General features: G+C 41.2%; 1 protein-coding gene across 1 annotated transcript in view; it reads left to right on the forward strand.

The window, feature by feature from the left end:
• The window catches only part of HID1 (HID1 domain containing), a 1,473,500-nt gene that overhangs the window by 1,024,583 nt on the left and 429,613 nt on the right, over positions 1 to 19,304 (forward strand). Inside the window, exon 12 of the mRNA XM_044090525.1 lies at positions 3,630 to 3,708. Within this exon, the coding sequence (XP_043946460.1) occupies positions 3,630 to 3,708 (79 nt within the window). The remainder of the gene's footprint in view (positions 1 to 3,629; positions 3,709 to 19,304) is intronic.

Here is a 19,304-nt window from a genome sequence, read left to right on the forward strand (position 1 = left end):
CAGTATGTCATTAGTTTGGTACGTCAACAAGCAGGGAGGAACCATGTCTTATCCCCTTTGTTAAGAAGCCCTCAGAGCGTGGCAGTGGGTGATCTCTTCCAACCACTTTCTAATAACTCATATTCCATGGAGTTCCAATGTGATTGCAAGCAAACTGAGCAGCCTCAAGTGGTCTCTCACTCCAGAAGTGGCGGAAAGGATCTTCCGTCGATGGGGTCGACTTTGCTGCAATCTGTTTGCCTCCCCAATAAACAACAAGTGCAGCAAATACTTCGCCCTGATTTTCCCTCCATGAAAGTCATCTAGATACGCTGTCTTCCACAATTGTCCCCCAGGTGTCCTATACGCTTTTCCACTGTTACCTCTAATGTCAAAATTCTTACAGAAAGCACTCAAGTTGAAAAGCACAGTAATCCTCATTGACCCTTTTTGGCCTCGACAGATTTGGTCCCCTTCCTTTGGCCTTATCTGATTCAACAACCCTAGATTTTGGACCCAGTTCCAGACCTTCTGTCTCATACAGACGGACTTTTTCACCCAGACATTTTGAACCTCGAGCTGACAGTGTGGTTCCTCCAATTCCATTAGTTGCCATGTGTCTAAATATTTCCTCCCCAGTATGCCACATCCACTTATTGTCTTATAAACATTGCACTCATAAACTGTACTCTAGCAAATGGAAGAGATTTACCATTTGGGCCCATGAAAAACATATTAATGCCTTTTCTGCTTCTATTGAGCATATTTTAAACTTTTTAGCCTCTCTTTTTCATGCTGGAGCTTCCCCTTCAAACAGATTCCGATTACCTGCAATTTCCTATTTCCACTGTGGTTTGAAAGAACGTTCTTTAGCCTCTCGCAGACTTTGTAAATCATTTTTAAGAGGCACACTGTTGTTGAAACCTTCTTTCAAAGATCCAGTGCCACCTTGGGATCTAAACATAGTGTTACAGGCCATGGTACATTCTCCCATTGAACCCTCTGCAGAATGGGATCTGAAGTTTTTGTCTTGGAAGACACTGCTTTTGGTAGCTGTAACCTCTGCCAGAAGGATCTCAGGAAATTCAGGCATTGTTGTGTAAAACCTCCTTATCTGATTTTCCACAAAGATAGAGTTTCTTTACGAACAAACCCCTGCTTTCTACCCATGGTAGTCTCAGAGTCTAACATCAATCAAACTATTCATTTACCAGTTTAATTGCAAACTTTTCCAACAAAGATGAATATTCCTCATTTTTACTAGATGTTCACAGACAATTACGTTTCTGTCTTCACAGAACAAAAGACGTTCGATAACCTGACCAACTTTTTGTTTCTTTTTCCAGAGCAAAGTTTGGTAAGCCAGTCAGCGAGGTGACTCTGGCCAGATAGCTGAAAGATTGCATTTCATTTATCTATGATAAGAGCAAAATAGCCTTGCCTAGGATCATGAAAGCCCATTCTACAAGATCTGTAGCCACTTCAGCAGTTTTCCAATCTAAAGCTTTGATGGATGATATGTGTGCAGCAGCTACTTGGGCTTCTCCACATACCTTTATTACTCACTACAAATTGGACTTGTTTTTTAGGGGAAGAGTGTCCTTTGGTTTGAAGGTGCTCGAGGAATATCCTTCCGTGAGTCCACCCAAGATCTTAGGTAGCTGGGGCCTCTTTGCCATCTGTCAAGGATAAAATGAAGATCGACAAATTTAGATAAAGAAGTTATGTACTTACATAACATTCCATCTGTGTTGTCCACCTTCATTTATCCTTGACTACCTTGCCTCCATCCCCCGGCCTTTAATGATTTTTTTTTGGTGGAGTGCATTATATATCCTTGAATTATTGTGATTTTCAGGCATAGTAGGTATGGCTTCCAGCTGGACTTCCTTTTCTACTATCTGTACTTTCTTTGCAAACTTGAGCTGAGGTTATTGTGAAATAGGGATTATGGGTAGAGGTGAAGCTCAAGAGTTTTTGGCTGGCACGAGCTGTAGAAATGGCTGAGCCAGTTCCAATATTGGAACCAGACCCATCTGTCAAGGATAAGTGAAGATGGATAACAGAGATGGAATGTTATGGCAAATGCATACCTTCTTTTCTGCTTGCTTTTATTGTACTTTTGAGTTATGTTTCCCGATTTAAAAAAAAATGTGTGTGTGTACACACACACACACATATATATATATATATATATATATATATATATATATATATATATATATATTTCGAGTATGAATCACAGTACACTGATTCAAATTAACAGGAGATTTTTGTGTAGTGGTCTGAGGCAGGTTTTCAAGCTTACTACAATGGTTTGCATTTCCATTGTTAAACTATGTGTTGTGCTACTCTGTAAAGAATTAATTTTGTAGTTTGAAAACTTGTATGTTCTGTGTGCCTCTGGTGTTGTCTCAGTAAATGCTATCAGGAATTCTCTGGCATCTAACAATACATTGAGAATTGATTTTGATATCATCTGTGAATCTCAATCACTTGTTTTACTATGACATTTCTTGAATTGTGCAAGTTCATTTGTTTGGGAGTATCTTGGCTATCCACATGCTGAATTGTCTACATCAGTGATGGCGAACCTTTTGGCTTGGCATGTCAAAAATGCAGAAAATGTCTTTCTTGACTTTGCTGGCATGCCCCCTCCCCCCGAATAAAAGAGAAACAATTCTTTACATATCCATTTATTTAAAAAAATACAGTCAAATCATGTGTGCTGCTATGTATTTTAAAAGTAAAAGAAAAATCAGTGACTTGCAATAGGAAAAAAAATATGTACACTGATAATTGTGCTTAAAATTATGGTCCAAAAAATTACCCTACTTTTAATAGTAATTTTGAATTGAACTGAAAAAAAATGTGGAACTTATGCATTTGATTTGATTAACATCAGTTAATGACTTTTTTGTTGCTGAGTTTTAACAGATAAGTGCAGGGCACATATTTCTTGTATCTTTTTCTTGTATTTTTGTTCATTCAGTTTCTTTGATAACTTGGTTGTTGGTGTGTCACCCAAAACATTGTGGCGTGTCACGTGTCAACGTTCGCCATCACTGGTCTACACTGAGCACTTAATGAGAACAGAACAAACTTACTTCACAGCACACTGAATGTGTTGAAAATCTGGATAGTTCAGAGTTCATCATCACAGATGTCCAAAGAAATAATGATTCGAGTGCTGCTGCTAATCTTATAGATATGAGACAGTGTCATATTAAAACTGCAGTTTTGCTGTCACTGACTCAGTGACTAATAGTAGCACTTTTGGTACATAAGTAGAAAAAAACTAAGAAAAAACTAAAACTGTTAGGCTGCATGTAGCATAAGCAGAATGTTAATGTAGTTAGAACACATTGATTTTACTCCGATATTATGAATAACATCTTTGCCGTTTACCATTATTTTTGTGCAAGTTGATCTAGCTTCATTCGCTTACTTTATTATTAGATGCCGAGCAAAATAAAGGCTTCTCACAGAAGAGTCTAATATTTTATTACTTAAGCTGGGCACTGAACATTCTTCATTAATAAAATGACAATGGGCACTGTGGTAAAGCTGCCATTCAATATTTTGCATATCGTTTTGAAGTTACACTTTAATCTGATTTTCTTGCATCTGAATTCTGGCAACTTCTGCAGGTGTTTCACAAGATCATCACAACAGGACATCAGCGACTGCAGCCTCTGTTTGATTGTCTTCTCACTATCATTGTAAATGGTAAGCATTTTTTTTTTACAACAGAGTTATAGTGGCATGAAGTGCGAACTGCTGAAAAGGACACAAAATACATTAAGTTTATCTGATTTGAGAATGTACAACATAAAAACAGATGATGCTTGGTAGAATGTGATCACTAGTGCAGAAATATTAACAAGACTGAAATGCAGTATTCAAAAGTCTTAACCCAGACCGTGGTCTTGGATACATATTACGTTGTCGAACCTTAACAAGTTCGAACGCCATATTGTCTAACCCATATGTTCGAACTTGGAAAAGTTTGAACATTTCAATGGAGATTCCGTTCAGTGTAGAAAGGGAAGATTTCCCTTTACTGCACTGTTGTGCGATCTCAGAGTTGGTATATTTAAAGAGTGTGGGGTGTGCAAGATGGCTTGCCCCCCTGCTTACAACTGTCAGGTAGGTTTTTTCTGTTTTTTTTATTTTTATTTTTTTGATGTTTTCGAACTTTTGAAAGTTTGAACATATGGGTTCAACCATATGGCGTTCGGTCTTTTGAAAGTTCGACAACATAATACAAACCCCATGGTCTTCACTTCTTAATGCCCTGCACAGAGCAGTGGTTCTGCCATGTTTTCTTCGAGTTGCAGTTGACACTAGTAGTAGTACTGATTGCAGCTTTATCAGCAGATGAATATTTCCATGCTTAGTAAGAGCATTTTACAAATTTATGACTTGAATTACTGATGTTCCCATTTTTAATCTATTTTGTTACTTTCCTTTTCCTGCTTCTACCTCATTCCTTCATCTCCCCACTACCCATTTCCAATGTCATTTCTTAATTATAATTTTCTATTTCACATCTCATCTGAAATTAAATTTTCATCTTTATATCCCTTTATCTGTCATTCTGTTGTACATTACTTAATTTTATAATTTATTTGTAAATGTGATTTATTAATTTATTTTATTTTGAACAACTAATTATGTAAATGCTTAACAGTTTGTTGTATTTTGTTTGCAGTTTTTGGAGTTTTTCTCCCCTGGCCTTTATTGAAAATAGGCTTTTTGCTTAGTCAGACAATCATAGTATGCAAATGGAATAACTGAATAAATAATCCCATAAAATAAAATGATCCCATAAAATAAAATACAGACACCCCCCCCTCCCGATCATGCAGTGTGTTGCTGATAGCAGACTGGCTATAGTTTAATCAGTTAACTAAAAATCTCCTAATGCAGTTTCACAAAAAGGATATTTTTATCTTACATAAAGCTGTAAAAATTTTAATCCTGAAAGTGTTTAAGGGTTAACTTTCTTGAGAGAAGTATAACTTAATGTTGAAAACGTGTACAGCCTCCAAAAAGAGAAAGGGACCCAGAAGTTCTCACCTCAAAGAGATCTGTAACACCTATCTAGGTAGTTATGAATCCATGCTTAGCCTACAGAGGTTAGATTCCAGTTTGCCACAAGCAAGGAATACCATCATGTGTAATGTTTCCTGGCTCCCAGGAGCGGGAAGAATCACAGCAATGTAATTAGTTAAATCAATTTAAAAGGGGCACTCAAAATGCAGCAACAAGAATCTCTCTAAAGCCGAGATAGTTTTCCTCTCTTAAACAGCTGCATTGGCTTTCCCAGTCCTGTGTTTGTAGGCTCAAAGGTTCATAGGAGGTTACTAGGCTAATGACCCGAGAGCCCTTACCAGCCCAGCCATATTTATCCTGAGTTGCCCCAGCTATCAATAGTTAGGTGATTGCACCAGCTGTCAGTAGTTAGGTGAGCAAAGTTTGCAGAGGCATGAGCCTGTGGTAATTAATACAGACTGCCTCTGTCCCATGGGACGTGGGCGTCACTCCAGGAGTGAATTAGTCACCCATACATCCATTGATCTAGGTTTTGTTTGAAGAGGATCAGGGAGGAGCTGTGCTTCACATGAATGGGAAGCTTGTTCCAGTGAAGGGATGATCTCTGGGAGATGCATCTATATCTACCGCATGATTTGTTCATATCAGAGGCTAGGTTAAGATCCCTGGAGTGAATGAACTTTGTACAGTTTGATTTACAAATGTGTAACATTTCCGTCAGGGCTGGGTCAGAGACTGCCTTATAAGCCAGGTGTAGGTACCGGAGCATTGTACTCTGTTATTGGTCTGATGACAGAAGGATTTCCTTATCTGTGTGAATAGGTGGTAATTGAAGATCAGCTTGCTTTCAGCCTGTGTACCTAGATCACATACCACTGGGTCTGACTTTGGGGGGGTACTGTTTATAATGTAATTAGCAGGGATGTTAGCTTTCCCAAAGGGAATAATAATATATTTTTTTGCATTTAGCTTCAGTCTGTGGCTTTGGGACCAATCATTTGTCTGTGTTAACCCTTCCTGAAGTATATTACCATCTTTGGGGGACTCAGTGATTGCTTCCAATTTGCAGTCATCAGCAGACTTGGTCAACATTTGCTTGGACATCTGAAAAACAAATTCTGAACAGTAAAGGCCCAGCATATAACCCTGTGGTACTCCGAAGGTGACTGGTCTTTTGCTGGAGTTGAATTAATCCATTTTGACAGTGTGTGTCCTGTCAGAGAGCCAGTGTGCTACCCATCTGGTAATGTAGGGGTTAATTCGCAATTGGGAGACTTTCTCTAGAATACCTGAGCAGGAGATTGTGTTGAATGCCTTGGCTAGGCTAGGTCAGTGTAGGTAGTATGCACAGTAGTTCCCTCATCTAGGGCCCTGGTGACTTTCTCGAAAAAGTCATCCAGGTTTAACAGGCATGATCTACCCTTAACAAATCTGAACTGGGTTGGTGTGACGATAGGAGGTATTGCCAGCCATGCCAGGATAAATAGGGCAGTGGATTTGTAGCATTATGCCAGCACAGCTAGATTGAATTTTGTAAATAATTATATATCATTTGTATATCAAACTGACTTGTACAGATGCTTGTGCTAAAAATGTATTTGTGAGATCTGCTTGTGTTAAAATGCATCAGCAGTGTGTCCTGCTTGAAGGAAGAGAAAAGTACTTGCGTTATTGTAACTGTTGAAATATATACATTGTAACAGCAAATACTGGAAGTGAAGAAGTTAATCTTAATCCATCTGACTTTGCAAAATATTCTTGAAGTTAAATTACTTTATCGGTGAAGACATAAAGATGTTATCCCACAGTTTTGAATGGAGCCAGAGACATAATGTCTGGGCTAGAGAATCGTTGGCAGCTCCTGTAGGAAGAGTGAAATGGTTTTATTACTTCCAGCAGCTGCACCACATCTGAACAAAGCTCCGTGTCTGTCTGTTGTTGCACATAGGTGGTAAACCCTGGTAGCTTCTAGTGATGGGGGAAGTGCGGGAAACAGAGTCAGATGACCAGATACATGTGATGCCATTCTGTGCAGAAATAATCTTTTAATATTAGAGGAGGCTGAATCTCAGCAGCATTCTGTATTATGTCTTTGATCCGACAACAAGGCCCACTCACCCCATCTTGCCTTGCTGTATTCAGTAAGTAGGAACATATTATTTTAGTCAGTCAGGAATGGATAGTGAGATTAGCTAAATACTGTTTTTCTGTAACTGTGTGAAACTTTTCATTGGTGTTATTTTTAATATTCCTAGTGATTGAAACTCTGGTGTTTACTGTAAATAGATATTTAATATGTTCATGTTCTTGTATTATTTATTAATAAATATATTTAAATTTCTCATTGTGACTGGCCCTTTTTAGAAGATATTTAAGCTTTGAGAGTATTTACATGTATTTATTTGGTTACAGCTGTGGCCACTCCTGAAGCCTTGCTGTTTGGTCAACATTACCATTTGTGTTAATATTAAATTTACTCAGTATGATTGGGTACCCTTGTAAGAGCCTTAAAGTAGCTGGCAGGGCTTTTGGTGGCAGTGATAACTACCTTATAGTCTGGGCAGAAGGGGACACAGCAGGTGAATCTGTGCTAGCCTTTCCAAGGTGTGTGTGTGTGTGTGTGTGTGTGTGTGTGTGTGTGTGTGTGTGTGTGTGTGTGTGTGTGTGTGAGTGTTTTTCAGCTGCTTGGAGTAGGGACACAAAGCACTGGTTTCACAGAGAGGGTGTGGGAGGACTTCACTTGGAACCACAGCTAAGGATTCAACTCTAAGCTGTGGCAGTGGGGAGTCTTACTGGTGATCTGGAGAGAAAGAGAGGAAGCAGCCCCCAGACTGAGTGTGTTCTCTGGGTGTACTTAGGAAAATTGTGCTTGATACAGACTGGTCTGCTTCTAGAAATTCTGAATGTATTCATTTGTATTCCAAGTAAATATTCCTCTCCAGTGTCAGTGGTGAGGATTCAGGCTCCTTGATTACTGGTCCAGCGTGGGGACATCACAGTTCACTCCAGAGTTTGGAGATTACCTATGTCCTTGATAAGGTCTATAATGATTCTTTCCATGGCCTTGGAGATGAGGTTAGTCAAGTCAATGGGTCTATAATTCCCAGGGTCAGTCGATGGTTCCCCTTTATGCCGAGGGATTACTGTTGCTAACCTCCATTCTGCTGGAACATAACCAGTCAGCAGATGGTGGTTAAACAGGGATCCAAGTGGTTTTGCTTGGTCATGTTTTAAGTTGGTTAAAAGGTAACCTGGGATGTTGTCTGGTCCCATTGATGCCATGTTTTTGGCCTTGGAGAAAGCAGAGATGATGTTCTCTTGAGATAATAGGCTGAGTATACTTTAGGAGATCACCATTGGAGACAAGAGGGTGAAGCTTGCTACATATCTGTCAGCTAGCAGGTTAGTTATTACCTCTGGCTGAGTATGGGTGGTGCCATCCACAGCCAGTTAAGTGCATAGCTGGGTATTCCCCTTTAGATTTTGGACATAGTTAAAGAATGCCTTGTGATTATCCTTAGCTAAGGAGGCTATTTTTGCTTCATAATTAGCTTTGGATGACTTGGCAAGATATCTAGGGATTTCTTCCTCTGCTGTGCCAGGTCCCTCTTGCTTTTAGACATTAGTTTCTTTCTTTCTTTCTTTCTTTTGTTGTGTAGCTTGGGTCGGCCTGGGTGGCTTGTTTTTTCAACAAGACCTGGTTTTATTCTGGTCAGGTACAGCTGATTCTATACAACTGCTTAAGTGGTTATACAGGGCATTGATGTACACTCCTGCATAGGAGTCAGTGTTATCTATGTTTGAGGGGGTTTTGAAACTTCTTATACCATCTCATAGTAGGAGATAATTTGTCTTGGAAAAATTATTAAGCATTTTGAGCTTGATGGGGTATCTGGCCTTATAGTACATCAAATCAGACTGATTTTATGGGCTGATCTTACCAGGGAGGAAGTTACATGGAGGGGAGGGGGGTACAGTGCTCTGCCATGTTAGTGAGTACTATATCCAGGACATTTGAACCTCTTGTGGGTGTGCTGACTAGCTATTTCAGAGCATTTGCACTGACAAAGTCCATAAACCTCTGAGCCACTATGTTTGTGGTCTTGTATTTTTCCCAGTCAATGGTAGGATAATTAAAATCACCCATGATTAATGTGTTAGGCTGTATGGCAAGTGACTCCAGTAAGTCCAGGTATGCAAACTTATCCTTAATGAAGACGGATATACCTCCTCCTTAGATTCTTTCGCAATCAGTTTGTGATCTGAATGTGTGGAAGGCATTATAGCCCTGCACGGCCAAGGTCCTGTCCGAGGCTTTGAACCATGTGTTGGCGACCGCACAGACTTTAGCATCTTCCAAGGTGAGGAGTGCTTCCAGGGAGTGCAGTTTCTTGTTTAGACTACTCTGTTCATCCAGAGTAATAGTCTAGTCCCTGTCTGGTGACACCCTGGAATGTTAATCTCTCAGAAAAGCATGATTGTTTTTAATTCAGGTACTTATATCTGCATATAGTGATTCAGCTGTTATAATTCTTGCATTTGGTGCAGAGGGTTAATGAGGCTGTGAGGTTTATTTCCTGTTGCACAGAGTTGAATGCCCTTAGTCTTTACTTGCCTTCTGTGTGACCTTGAGCAAGCTCACTTAACCAGACATTGATCCTGGGTTACCCCTAAAAGGGGATTATGTATCTAATGGATCTACCTAAAAAATGGGTATAATTATCACCTGTAAACTCAAGATCCCTGTTTCAGATCATGTTTTGTTTGCTCAGCAGAAAACTTGGGATGAGTATATATTTTAACTTTCAAAAAAATGTGTTCTTAATTATCTCAGACTTCTTCAGAAATTCACAGAGATATTTGTTTGAATGAGACACACACTGGATAACACTGCTTCCATGTATATGTTTCTGGCCAGATTGGAGCTAAGGGGGTAAAACAGCCAAGGTAATTTGTTTAACTTCAAGGATGCATTAAAATCATTGTACCAGATCACCAAAATACTGCAGTATGCAACCAAAACATACTTTTCAACATCGGGAAACTGGATATCCCTCTTTCATTTGTTTAAACACATTGAGTTCAGACCTATTTGGAGTTTTAAAGGTGACCATTAAAAACACAAAGTATCCCTCTCGTCATCATCAGCCACTTTTTTCTCATTTTATACATGGGGTTGGGTTGTTTGTCAGCTGTGGCAATCTCTCTGTATTCAACACCAGTCTCCTACCTTCTTTGACACTGATGCCTGACTGTCGCAGGTCTTTTCACAAACACACAATCCATTCACCTCTTTACTGTCTTGTTTTCTCTTGCCTTCTTCCTGTCTGTCCCAAATCGTCTTCACCAGATTGTCTTCTGCTTTTCTGCACATGTGCACAAACCACTGTAATCGTTTTTTTTTTAACATTTTCTGCATGTGGAGCTACTTTGGCTTCTACTCTTATGTTCTCATTTCTGTCCCACAGTGTGCATCCTCTACCACCCATCTCAGGCACTTCATCTGCATCACCTTTCGCATCATCAACTGCTTTGCCTTTTCTGTACCGTACAGTAGTACTGCTTGCACTACTGTTTTGTACACTTTCCTTTTTCAGCTTCTTTGGCATTCTTCAGTCATACACTGCCCCTTATACTCGTGTGTCAGTTGCCTACAGCCCCTCTGATTCTAGCTTTGATCTCCTCATTCAGATTTCCCTTCTTCTCAAACATCCCTCCCAGATGCATGATAAATAAATCAATTTAAGAGGGACACTCAGCAGTCAGTAACAGGAATAGCTCCAGGGCCTCTCCAAAGGTGAGACATTTTACTCTCTTAAACAACTAGACTGGCTTTCCCAGCAATAACTAGTAATCACTCTTGTCATCTTCTATACTGCTCGCTATCTCATCCATCTCTTTTTAATAGTGACTCCTCTACAAAGCCTAATCTTAGCTCTTTTCTGCACAAGCAAGCTCTCAAATTGTAAAAAACGTTAAAGTAGACCTGCTCCAGACCTATAGGAATCGGTTGTAGTAGTACCAGTTCATGAAGGGAGGAAAGGAAGGCATCAGGCCCCAGCAATTTTAGATCCACAAGTCCAATCAGTATTCTGTGTAAAACCTTGGAAAGAATCATAGCCTACTTCTATTAGACATGGAATGATATGGGTTTGTTAAGGAGAGATCCTGCCTTCTGAATCTTGTGGCGCACTCTGAAGAGCCAAATCAAGAACTTGATGAAGGATTGAAAATGCTCACTGTTTATCTTGTCCTTATTAAAGTATTCATCATAGTCCCATAAAAGGGAATAATCGACAGATAAACAGCAGTAAATCCCAGTTTATGTAGGCTGTCTCAGTGGCATAGAAGGATTAAGCCCTGACTGTGATACAGATTTCCAGACTTCAAGTAGTGGCCTGGTTATTATAGAAGCTGTATGAGGGAGAGTGCCAAGTTAGCCTATCCAGGTGGGAGAGGGCACCCAGTTTTTGTAATACTTTTTTTAACACCTTTCTTGAATTATCACTTGTGACACAGGCACACAGTTCTAGATTCTACTAAAAACTCTGCCAGTGCTGGTCTTTCATTTAGGGACCCTCTCCATTTCTTTCTCTTTGCTTGTACTCTAATATCAATATCTGATAGAGAAGGCAGTCTCTAACCTGCAATCCAAATAAATTATTGGCACCTTCCCATTCTATCATCTTTCCCTGTCTAGCGATTTGCTCCCAATACCTTGGTTCTTTTGCCAGTTTTCTCCAATAAATTCTAGCCCTCTCTGGCTTATTGTCTGTATCCCTAATTGCAGTCAATCTTATTGGCAGAATCTTCTTTCTCCATTCCCGTGTTGGCTTAGTTCTTAGGGCACTTTCCTCTACTTTATGGATATAATATTCTGTATGATTATTGATGTCCTTCTGTTCTACTGTTGTAGTGTTCATAACATGAGGGATTCTCTGCCAAGGGCAACCCAACATCCGGCCACTACACCAAAGCCTTTTACTACTAAAAAGTACATGGGACATCACAAGCATGCTTCCCACATATGTAGGGCATAAATGCGATGTCTGCACGTACTGTCTTCAGAACTTCTCTGCCACTAGTCCGAAGGCCATCTTTGATCATCAGTCTGCTCGCCCTAATGGGTTTTTTCATGTCATCCAAGAAAGGCAAATGCTAGTGTGGGAGACAGATTCCACATAAAGATAATCACAAACAGTGCTTATTTTTCTTAGGGCCTACTCACAACCATAAAACTTGTTTAATTTTCTAGGCCTTTCTGCCTAAGACTTGGCATAGTCGGCTGTCCTCGCTAGCTATTTATCTAGAAAATCAATGTCTTAAATGTTTAGCAAAAGATGCTAAGGAGGGTACGTCTGGGTCTTCTGCCAAGTTAGCAGTGAAGAGAAAGGCCAAACAGCTTAGGTCTGACTCTTTGGCTGTGCTTCCTACATTGGACATCTCTCTCGAGGCTGATGAAGGCCTAGAGATCCATCCGGTTCTTGGTTCGGATTCCTCAGATGAAACTGGTTCAGAGGTTCCAATGGATGTGATGACATCCACTTTGGATCTTCAGGGAGAACTAAGACTAGTGATTTCAGAAGGCCCTAGGGGATCCCTGAAATATTAGTTGTGGAGGAAGTCCCAATTAACTTGTGGAGTGTAGGCCGACATTTGGGTCCTTCCACTTTTCATAAGGCAGATGAGCACATTAAAAAGAAGCAAAAGACCAAGCATTCTACTTCTCCCAGGGATCCACAAAGTGAATGGCAGAGTTTTACCCAAGGCTTATTCAATGCCGTTATGGCTCTTAAGCCTCCTTCTGGTATGTCTGTCCCCACTCCACCTTGGACATCTTCACCACAAAAGAGAATTAGGGAACAGGATTCTTCTGAGGAAGAATTTTCTTCAGCTGATGAATCCTTAGCCTTCTTTATCCAGATTCCTTCTCCTCTGGAGTATGCTTCTCAAGAAGCGGAATCTAATGGTACTAATTCTCCCATAGAAGAGATTATTCTCGGGGAAACTATTTCCAAAGTGAGGGAGTTTTTCAAATAGGATAGTTCCCAGGTTAGTGATGTGCAGAAGAGGTACTATGACCTGTCGCAAACGGAGTCTCCTTCTCCTTCTGCTGTTCCGCCAGTATTGCCTGCCTTATTGAATGCTTTTAATTCAGCATTCCAAACTGCAGATTTTCAGCCCCCGGCCCCTAAGAAGTCAGACAGCTTTTACAAGTGCCAGAGGATAGCAAATTTCTTTTTGGGTGTCCATCAGCTGATCCTGCTGTGCTCTCTGTGGCAAACCTTCCAGATTACTGCCATTTACTTCACTTCTCCCTCCTGATAAGGAAAGCAGGACTATGGAAAGGCTGGGGAAGAAGGTCTATACTTCTGCTACCCTAGCTTTTTGTGCTATTAATTGTCAAAATCACATGATCAGATATATTTTGGCTCTTCTATCACAGGCCACTCAAGTTATTTCTGATCTTCCTGATTCAGAAGGAAAAAATAATGCATTGTCTTATTAGGAGCTTCTTCTTGAATAGTAAGACATTCAGTTAAGTGTAGTTATGATGCAGTAGAAGCATCTTCTAGGGCAGCTGCATCAGGCTCTGTTCTGAGAAAGTATTCCTGGTTAAGACTTCAACTCCTGCCAGATGACATGAAAGCTAAGTTACTGGATGCTTCTCTGGATAGTAAAGCTTTGTTTGGTTCTTCTGCTGAGTGTTTAGGCATTGCAGGAGAAAGGTAAAGGAGTTACAGGATTTGAAACACATTTTGTCTTACCTGTACCCAAGTTTCACAGAAATTATCCCTCCAAGACTCCTTTTGTGTGAAGACAGTCTCACATTCCTCCATCTAAGACTAAAAAGGGTGGTAGGAGGCCTCCTCCACCTAAGACTTCTCAGTCTTCTCCTGCCTAGAAGCAACCTTTTCCTGACAAGTCAGGTAGTCTATGACTATCACTCCCACTGCCTTATTCCTCTTTCCCTTCATCTTTCTCTGTCTCTTCCAGTTTAGGGAAACAACTCAGGATACATGGGTTCTTTCCATTATTAAAAAATTTCATGGTCTGGAAATCACTTCCTCCCTTCATGGGCATTCCTCAGCTATCCCAGGAACAGTTGTATTTATTCCTAGAGGTCCTTCAGGGCTTGTTGAATCAGGAACAATTCAGGGAGGTTCCATGCACCCACGGAGGAAGAGGGTTTTATTCCTGAATGTTTCTAGTACCCTGAAAGGATGGTCCTTGGAGACCAGTTCTTAACCTCTAACACCTCAACACCTTCTTGAAGGTTCCTTCTTTCCACATGCTGTCACTTCACACTTTATTTCCTCACATTCTTCCTCAGGCCTTTATGGCATCACTTGATGTCAAGGATGCCTACCTTCACATTCCTATTCATCCCCTTTACAGGAATGTTTTAGGTTTCTCTGTTGGTTCCTTGTATTTTCAGTTCTCTGCGTTGCCCTTTGACCTTTCTACTTCCCCTCAAGAGTATTCACCAAATGCCTGGCACCTCTAATTGCTTTTTGCAGGCTTCAAGGCATTCAAGTTTTCCATTACTTAGATGACCTCATGATTCAGGCATCTTCTCCAGAGATGTTGCTGCAGAACCATTTCCCTTCTGCAAAGCCTGGGGTTCACCATAAATTTCAAAAAACCATCTCTCACCCCTTCTCAGGATCATGCGTTCTTGGAGTGCAGGATACAGGCAGACCTTATGCTGGATTCTGTCCCTCATCCAAAGGCTCTCTCCCTCATTTGTTTCTTCCAAAGTCTTCTCCCTCTACACTCCGTCACAGCCAGGAAGTTTCTCAGGCTTCTGGGATTCATGGCATCCACCATTCCATTGTTACCTTTGGCCAAACTTCTCATGAAGAAGTTTCAGTGGGTCCTGAAAACAGTTTGGATGCAGCATGCACATCCCCTAGACACTTTGGTTCCTCTTCTTCCTTGTCTGAAGAAGGAATCCAATGGTGGATTTAGTCAGGTGTCCCTGAGCCCAGGTCTCCCTCTGCATCCTCCTCATCCTGCCCAAGAGCTGTTCACAGATGCTTCAGATCTAGGTTGTGGAGCAGCCTTTGGCTCCATGAAGGTATAGGGGGTCTGGTCACCTTCCCACAGAAAGGAGCACATCAGCATCAAAGAGATGAGACCGCTTCTGCTGGCCCTTCAGGCTTTTCATCCTCTCTTCCACCCATGTCCTCTCAAACTGTTTATAGACAACACTACAGTCATCTGGTATGGAAACAAACAAGGGGAGGACGAAATCTTATCATCTTTGCAGGCTAGCTGTCATGCCTTGGGAGCTTGCAGTTCAATATCATGTCACTCTTCAGGCGGTGTACACCTCCTCCAGTTAGAGTTATGTGGCAGACACTCCGAGCAGATCCTTGACTCAATCCCAGAAATTGATGCTTCACAGGGATATGGTCTGGCCAGTTCTACTGTATGGTACAGAAATCTGGGCAATAAAGTCAGAACAGTTGAAGAAGCAAGAGATGATGAAGATGATGTGCCTGAGATGGGTAGTAGGGTCCATACTGTGGAACAGATGAAGGAATGAGGACATAAGAGCAGAAGCCAAAGTAGCCAATTGCAGAAAAAGTCAAAGAGAACAGATTATGGTGGTGCGGGCAAATATGCAGGAAAGCAGAAGATAATCTGGTGAGGAAGATTTGGGACAAACAGGAAAAAGGCAGTAGGAAATGAGGGCATCCAGCAAAGAGGTAGCTAGATTGCGTGAGGTAAGACCTGTGACAGGCAAGCATGAGTCTTGAAGAAGGTAGGAGAATGACATTTATGAGGGAGAGATAGTGACAAGTGATACAATACCCCGACCCCATGTAGAAAATGGGGGAAAAGGGGGAGGGTGATGATAATGGTTAGTAGGCCTTGCTGGTTCCCTACAGAGCTGTAACATGATATAATGAGTGATGTGTAACTGAGTATAACTCGTTTAGTAATATTCTAATAACATAAGAGCATGTGTAAAATCATATTTAAACAGGTGAATTTGCTGTAGAAACCTCTGCCACAAAGGAATTCTTCATTATATCGTTGAACTGGCAGAATGCTCTTGAGCAATTTGGGGCCTGTTACATAGTCACCTCTTATGAGGACAGCAAATCAAGCTATGAGCATAAATTTATGACTAGATATTACATGTATTTGGATATTGTTTTTCAGTCTCCCATGATGTTTTATTTGCTCTCTTTAACTAAACCTTATGTTTTATTTTCAGTTTTTTCCTTCCTGATAGGATTAAGTGTTACCTGCAATGTTACTTTGAAGCTCCATGTTAACAAGATAGTAATACCAGGATTCATGGTGAAATTAACTGATTTTTACTAGTATAAGAAACCTATTACTGCACCCTAACTGTTATACTTCACGTGTGTACTTTTATTACTTAATGTTAATGCAGTGCATAGCCCAGCAAAATGCTGACATTTTAAGTATTAATAACTCAGACATTATATTTTTACAACATTCTAGACCTTCACAGAATGAGCATCAAGTTAAAAAGACAAGGTTAAATCAACTTCGCTCCTTCTCATATTCTTCAGGAAATACAGAAAAGTTGTCTTGTGTTAAACCAGAAAATTGCCACAAAAGAATTGAAAACTGTTCAGGTTACAAAGAGGGGAATGGTAGAAGCTCAGATTCTGTATGTTGGTTTAGTGTATCCTTGGATTAGCATTTTTTTTAGGCAATTTATACTGCCTGCCAGCCGTCATTCCTCTTGAAATCTGTCAGCCCATTAATTCCTGTGTGGGGTAAGAGATAATTGTAGGGGACTGTCATCCAGGCAGCCGTCAGGAGTTTTTCTTAATTTAACTGTTATCCACCACAGCAGCTGGCATGCATGATGTGAGGGCCTGCGGTGCCTTCCCTTGTGGGTTTGCAGGATGTTCATCATGAATCAGTGCTGCAGTAGCATTAGCAAAATGGGTTATATGCTTCCAAGGATATAATGGCTAGCCAGTCTTCCAAATGCTTTCATTCTCCCAACACATGTACCTAGGATGCTGTGTCTTGAGCTTCTGTGTGGAGAAAACAGCAGCCCAGGTGCCAGAATACTTCAGTAAATTTTGCCATGAGAATATGAGACTGGCAGAAGCATCATTCCTAAAAAATGTGAAGACAAAAAATACAATAAAAAAGACCCTGAACGTGTCAAACAAGCATTGACCGACACACTGCCAAGTTAACCAGTTCAGATGAGGTGCTCTTGCAGCCCCTAGGTCCAGTGACCGCTCAGGCTGAACCCTCTGACTCAACCACTCGGGAGGCTGCCATAGTTCCAGCCCTTCACTACTTTCATAACGTCAACGTCATTTTGGTCTGAGGACACTCCACAGGCTTCAGCTTCTGATGTTCAGGTTTTTGGTACAGAGAGAGAGAGAGATACCTTAGTTCTTCAGCCATGGAACCCCAGTTTCAGGTCACAGTCAGATGGCCACATCCTTAGATTATCTTGACAAAATGGACACCTAAACCAGAGAGAACCATCAGCCGTCCTCTGTCTTCTCACTCTTCTGCAACTGCAACGCAAGTCAAAGCCCAGGAGTTCATGGCCTTCATGAAATCCAGAGGGCTCAGCCACACTCAGACCACTAACCCTGAAGCCTTTCCCTCTAAAAGGTGTAGGGATGTGGCTTTTCAAGACTAATCAGATACCCCAGGCTCTGAAGATGATGAGAAGTTGTCCTAATCTGAGCACCTACCACCCCAACCTTATCCTAACTCAGACTCTGACAATAGCCTCTCTTCTGCCCCTCCCCCAGAGGACCTCTGTTTTGGGAATACCTTCTGTAAAATGAAAGAGGCCTTCAATTTGGAAAACAATTCTCACTGGCTCAGACCCATTGCTGGGGAACTATTGAGTGTACCATCACCCTGACCACTGGCTTATCTCTCCAATGCATGTGGTGTTTGATGACACGTTTGAAGATACATCTTTGCAACTGGTTGTCTCCCACCTGCGACCAGGAAGCCTGACAGGTTTTACAGAGTACTTGACTCACACAAGCACTTTTACAAGAATCCTGAAGCTGACACCTCAGTAGTCTCTACAGAATCCACTAAAGAGATACCTAAGGGAGCAATTAGACATCCTCTGCCCAACAACAAGAAAAGCATACTTTTAGACAATTTTGGCAAATAAAGCTTTTACCTTTGCTGCCCTTTCTATAATGGCACCTAATTGTCAGTTTTATATGCCAAAGTACCTGGAGTTCCTACAAGACCAAGTCATAAATAAGGCAGAAACTGTTGCTGATAGAACCTTGACTAAAGGAAATTCAGGAGATAGCAAGAGCAGCTTACAAGTCTCTAGACACTTCTTAAAATGTGGATATGATGCCGATCAACCTTCACAGGCTTTGTCATTTGCAGACATGCATGGCTGAGTACTCAGCCTCTGTAAGACCAAGTGTAGGCTGGCCTGCTGGATGCCTCACTAGACGAAGAATTTGTTTTCGGACCCCAGAGCTGAAAAGGTTTTTGAGAAGCTAGACAAAAAAGGAAAGCAAATAAAGATGGTGAAGGAATTCTACCTGTCACAAAGACCAAGGTATAATAGAAACCACCCTTCCAAACCATGGCTATTTTCCCTAGACACAACAAGGGGAGGCCTCCTCATGCTAAGAGAACCAGACAATCTACAAGGTAGCAGCCTGAGCAAACACGGAGATTAGGGAGCTCTGAGGAGCCCACTCTGCACAGAGACCAACTGTGACTATCCTCAGCCTGTGACCCCTCAACCGTTACCCACCCTCCCCCAACCCTGGGTGCTCCACATCACATAAAGGGGTTAATCTATCCAGTTCAGAGAACCCTCCCCCTTCCTAGGTAAGACAAGACCCCCAAAAGAGCAGGATAGTCTATTCCATCTGTCCTTTTGGAGCTACTACAACAAGGATCCATCTAGCCTGTTCTTACAGGTCAGGAAGGAAGAGGCTTCTATTCAAGGATTATTTTCTAGTCCGAAGAAAAGAAGGCACCTAGAGACCTGTCTTGGCTCTATCAAGGCTAAACAACTTCCTTTGTGTACCAAAAATCAAAATGCTAACCTTACAAAAATTACTTCTCAAGATCTTCCAGGGAGCTTACATAGTTATTGTAGACCTAAAGGACACTTACTTCCATGTCTCTATTGCAGTCAGTCACAGGAAATACCTGTGTTTTGTGCCAGCAGGCCTCCACTACCAATTTTGTGCTTTACCATTTGGTCTGTCTGTTGTTCTGAGTCTTCAACAAATGCCAACTCCTGTTAC

This window comes from Protopterus annectens, chromosome 12.part0, assembly GCF_019279795.1.
Source record: "Protopterus annectens isolate FY-2018-M chromosome 12.part0, PAN1.0, whole genome shotgun sequence".
NCBI classification, from domain to species: domain Eukaryota; kingdom Metazoa; phylum Chordata; order Ceratodontiformes; family Protopteridae; genus Protopterus; species Protopterus annectens.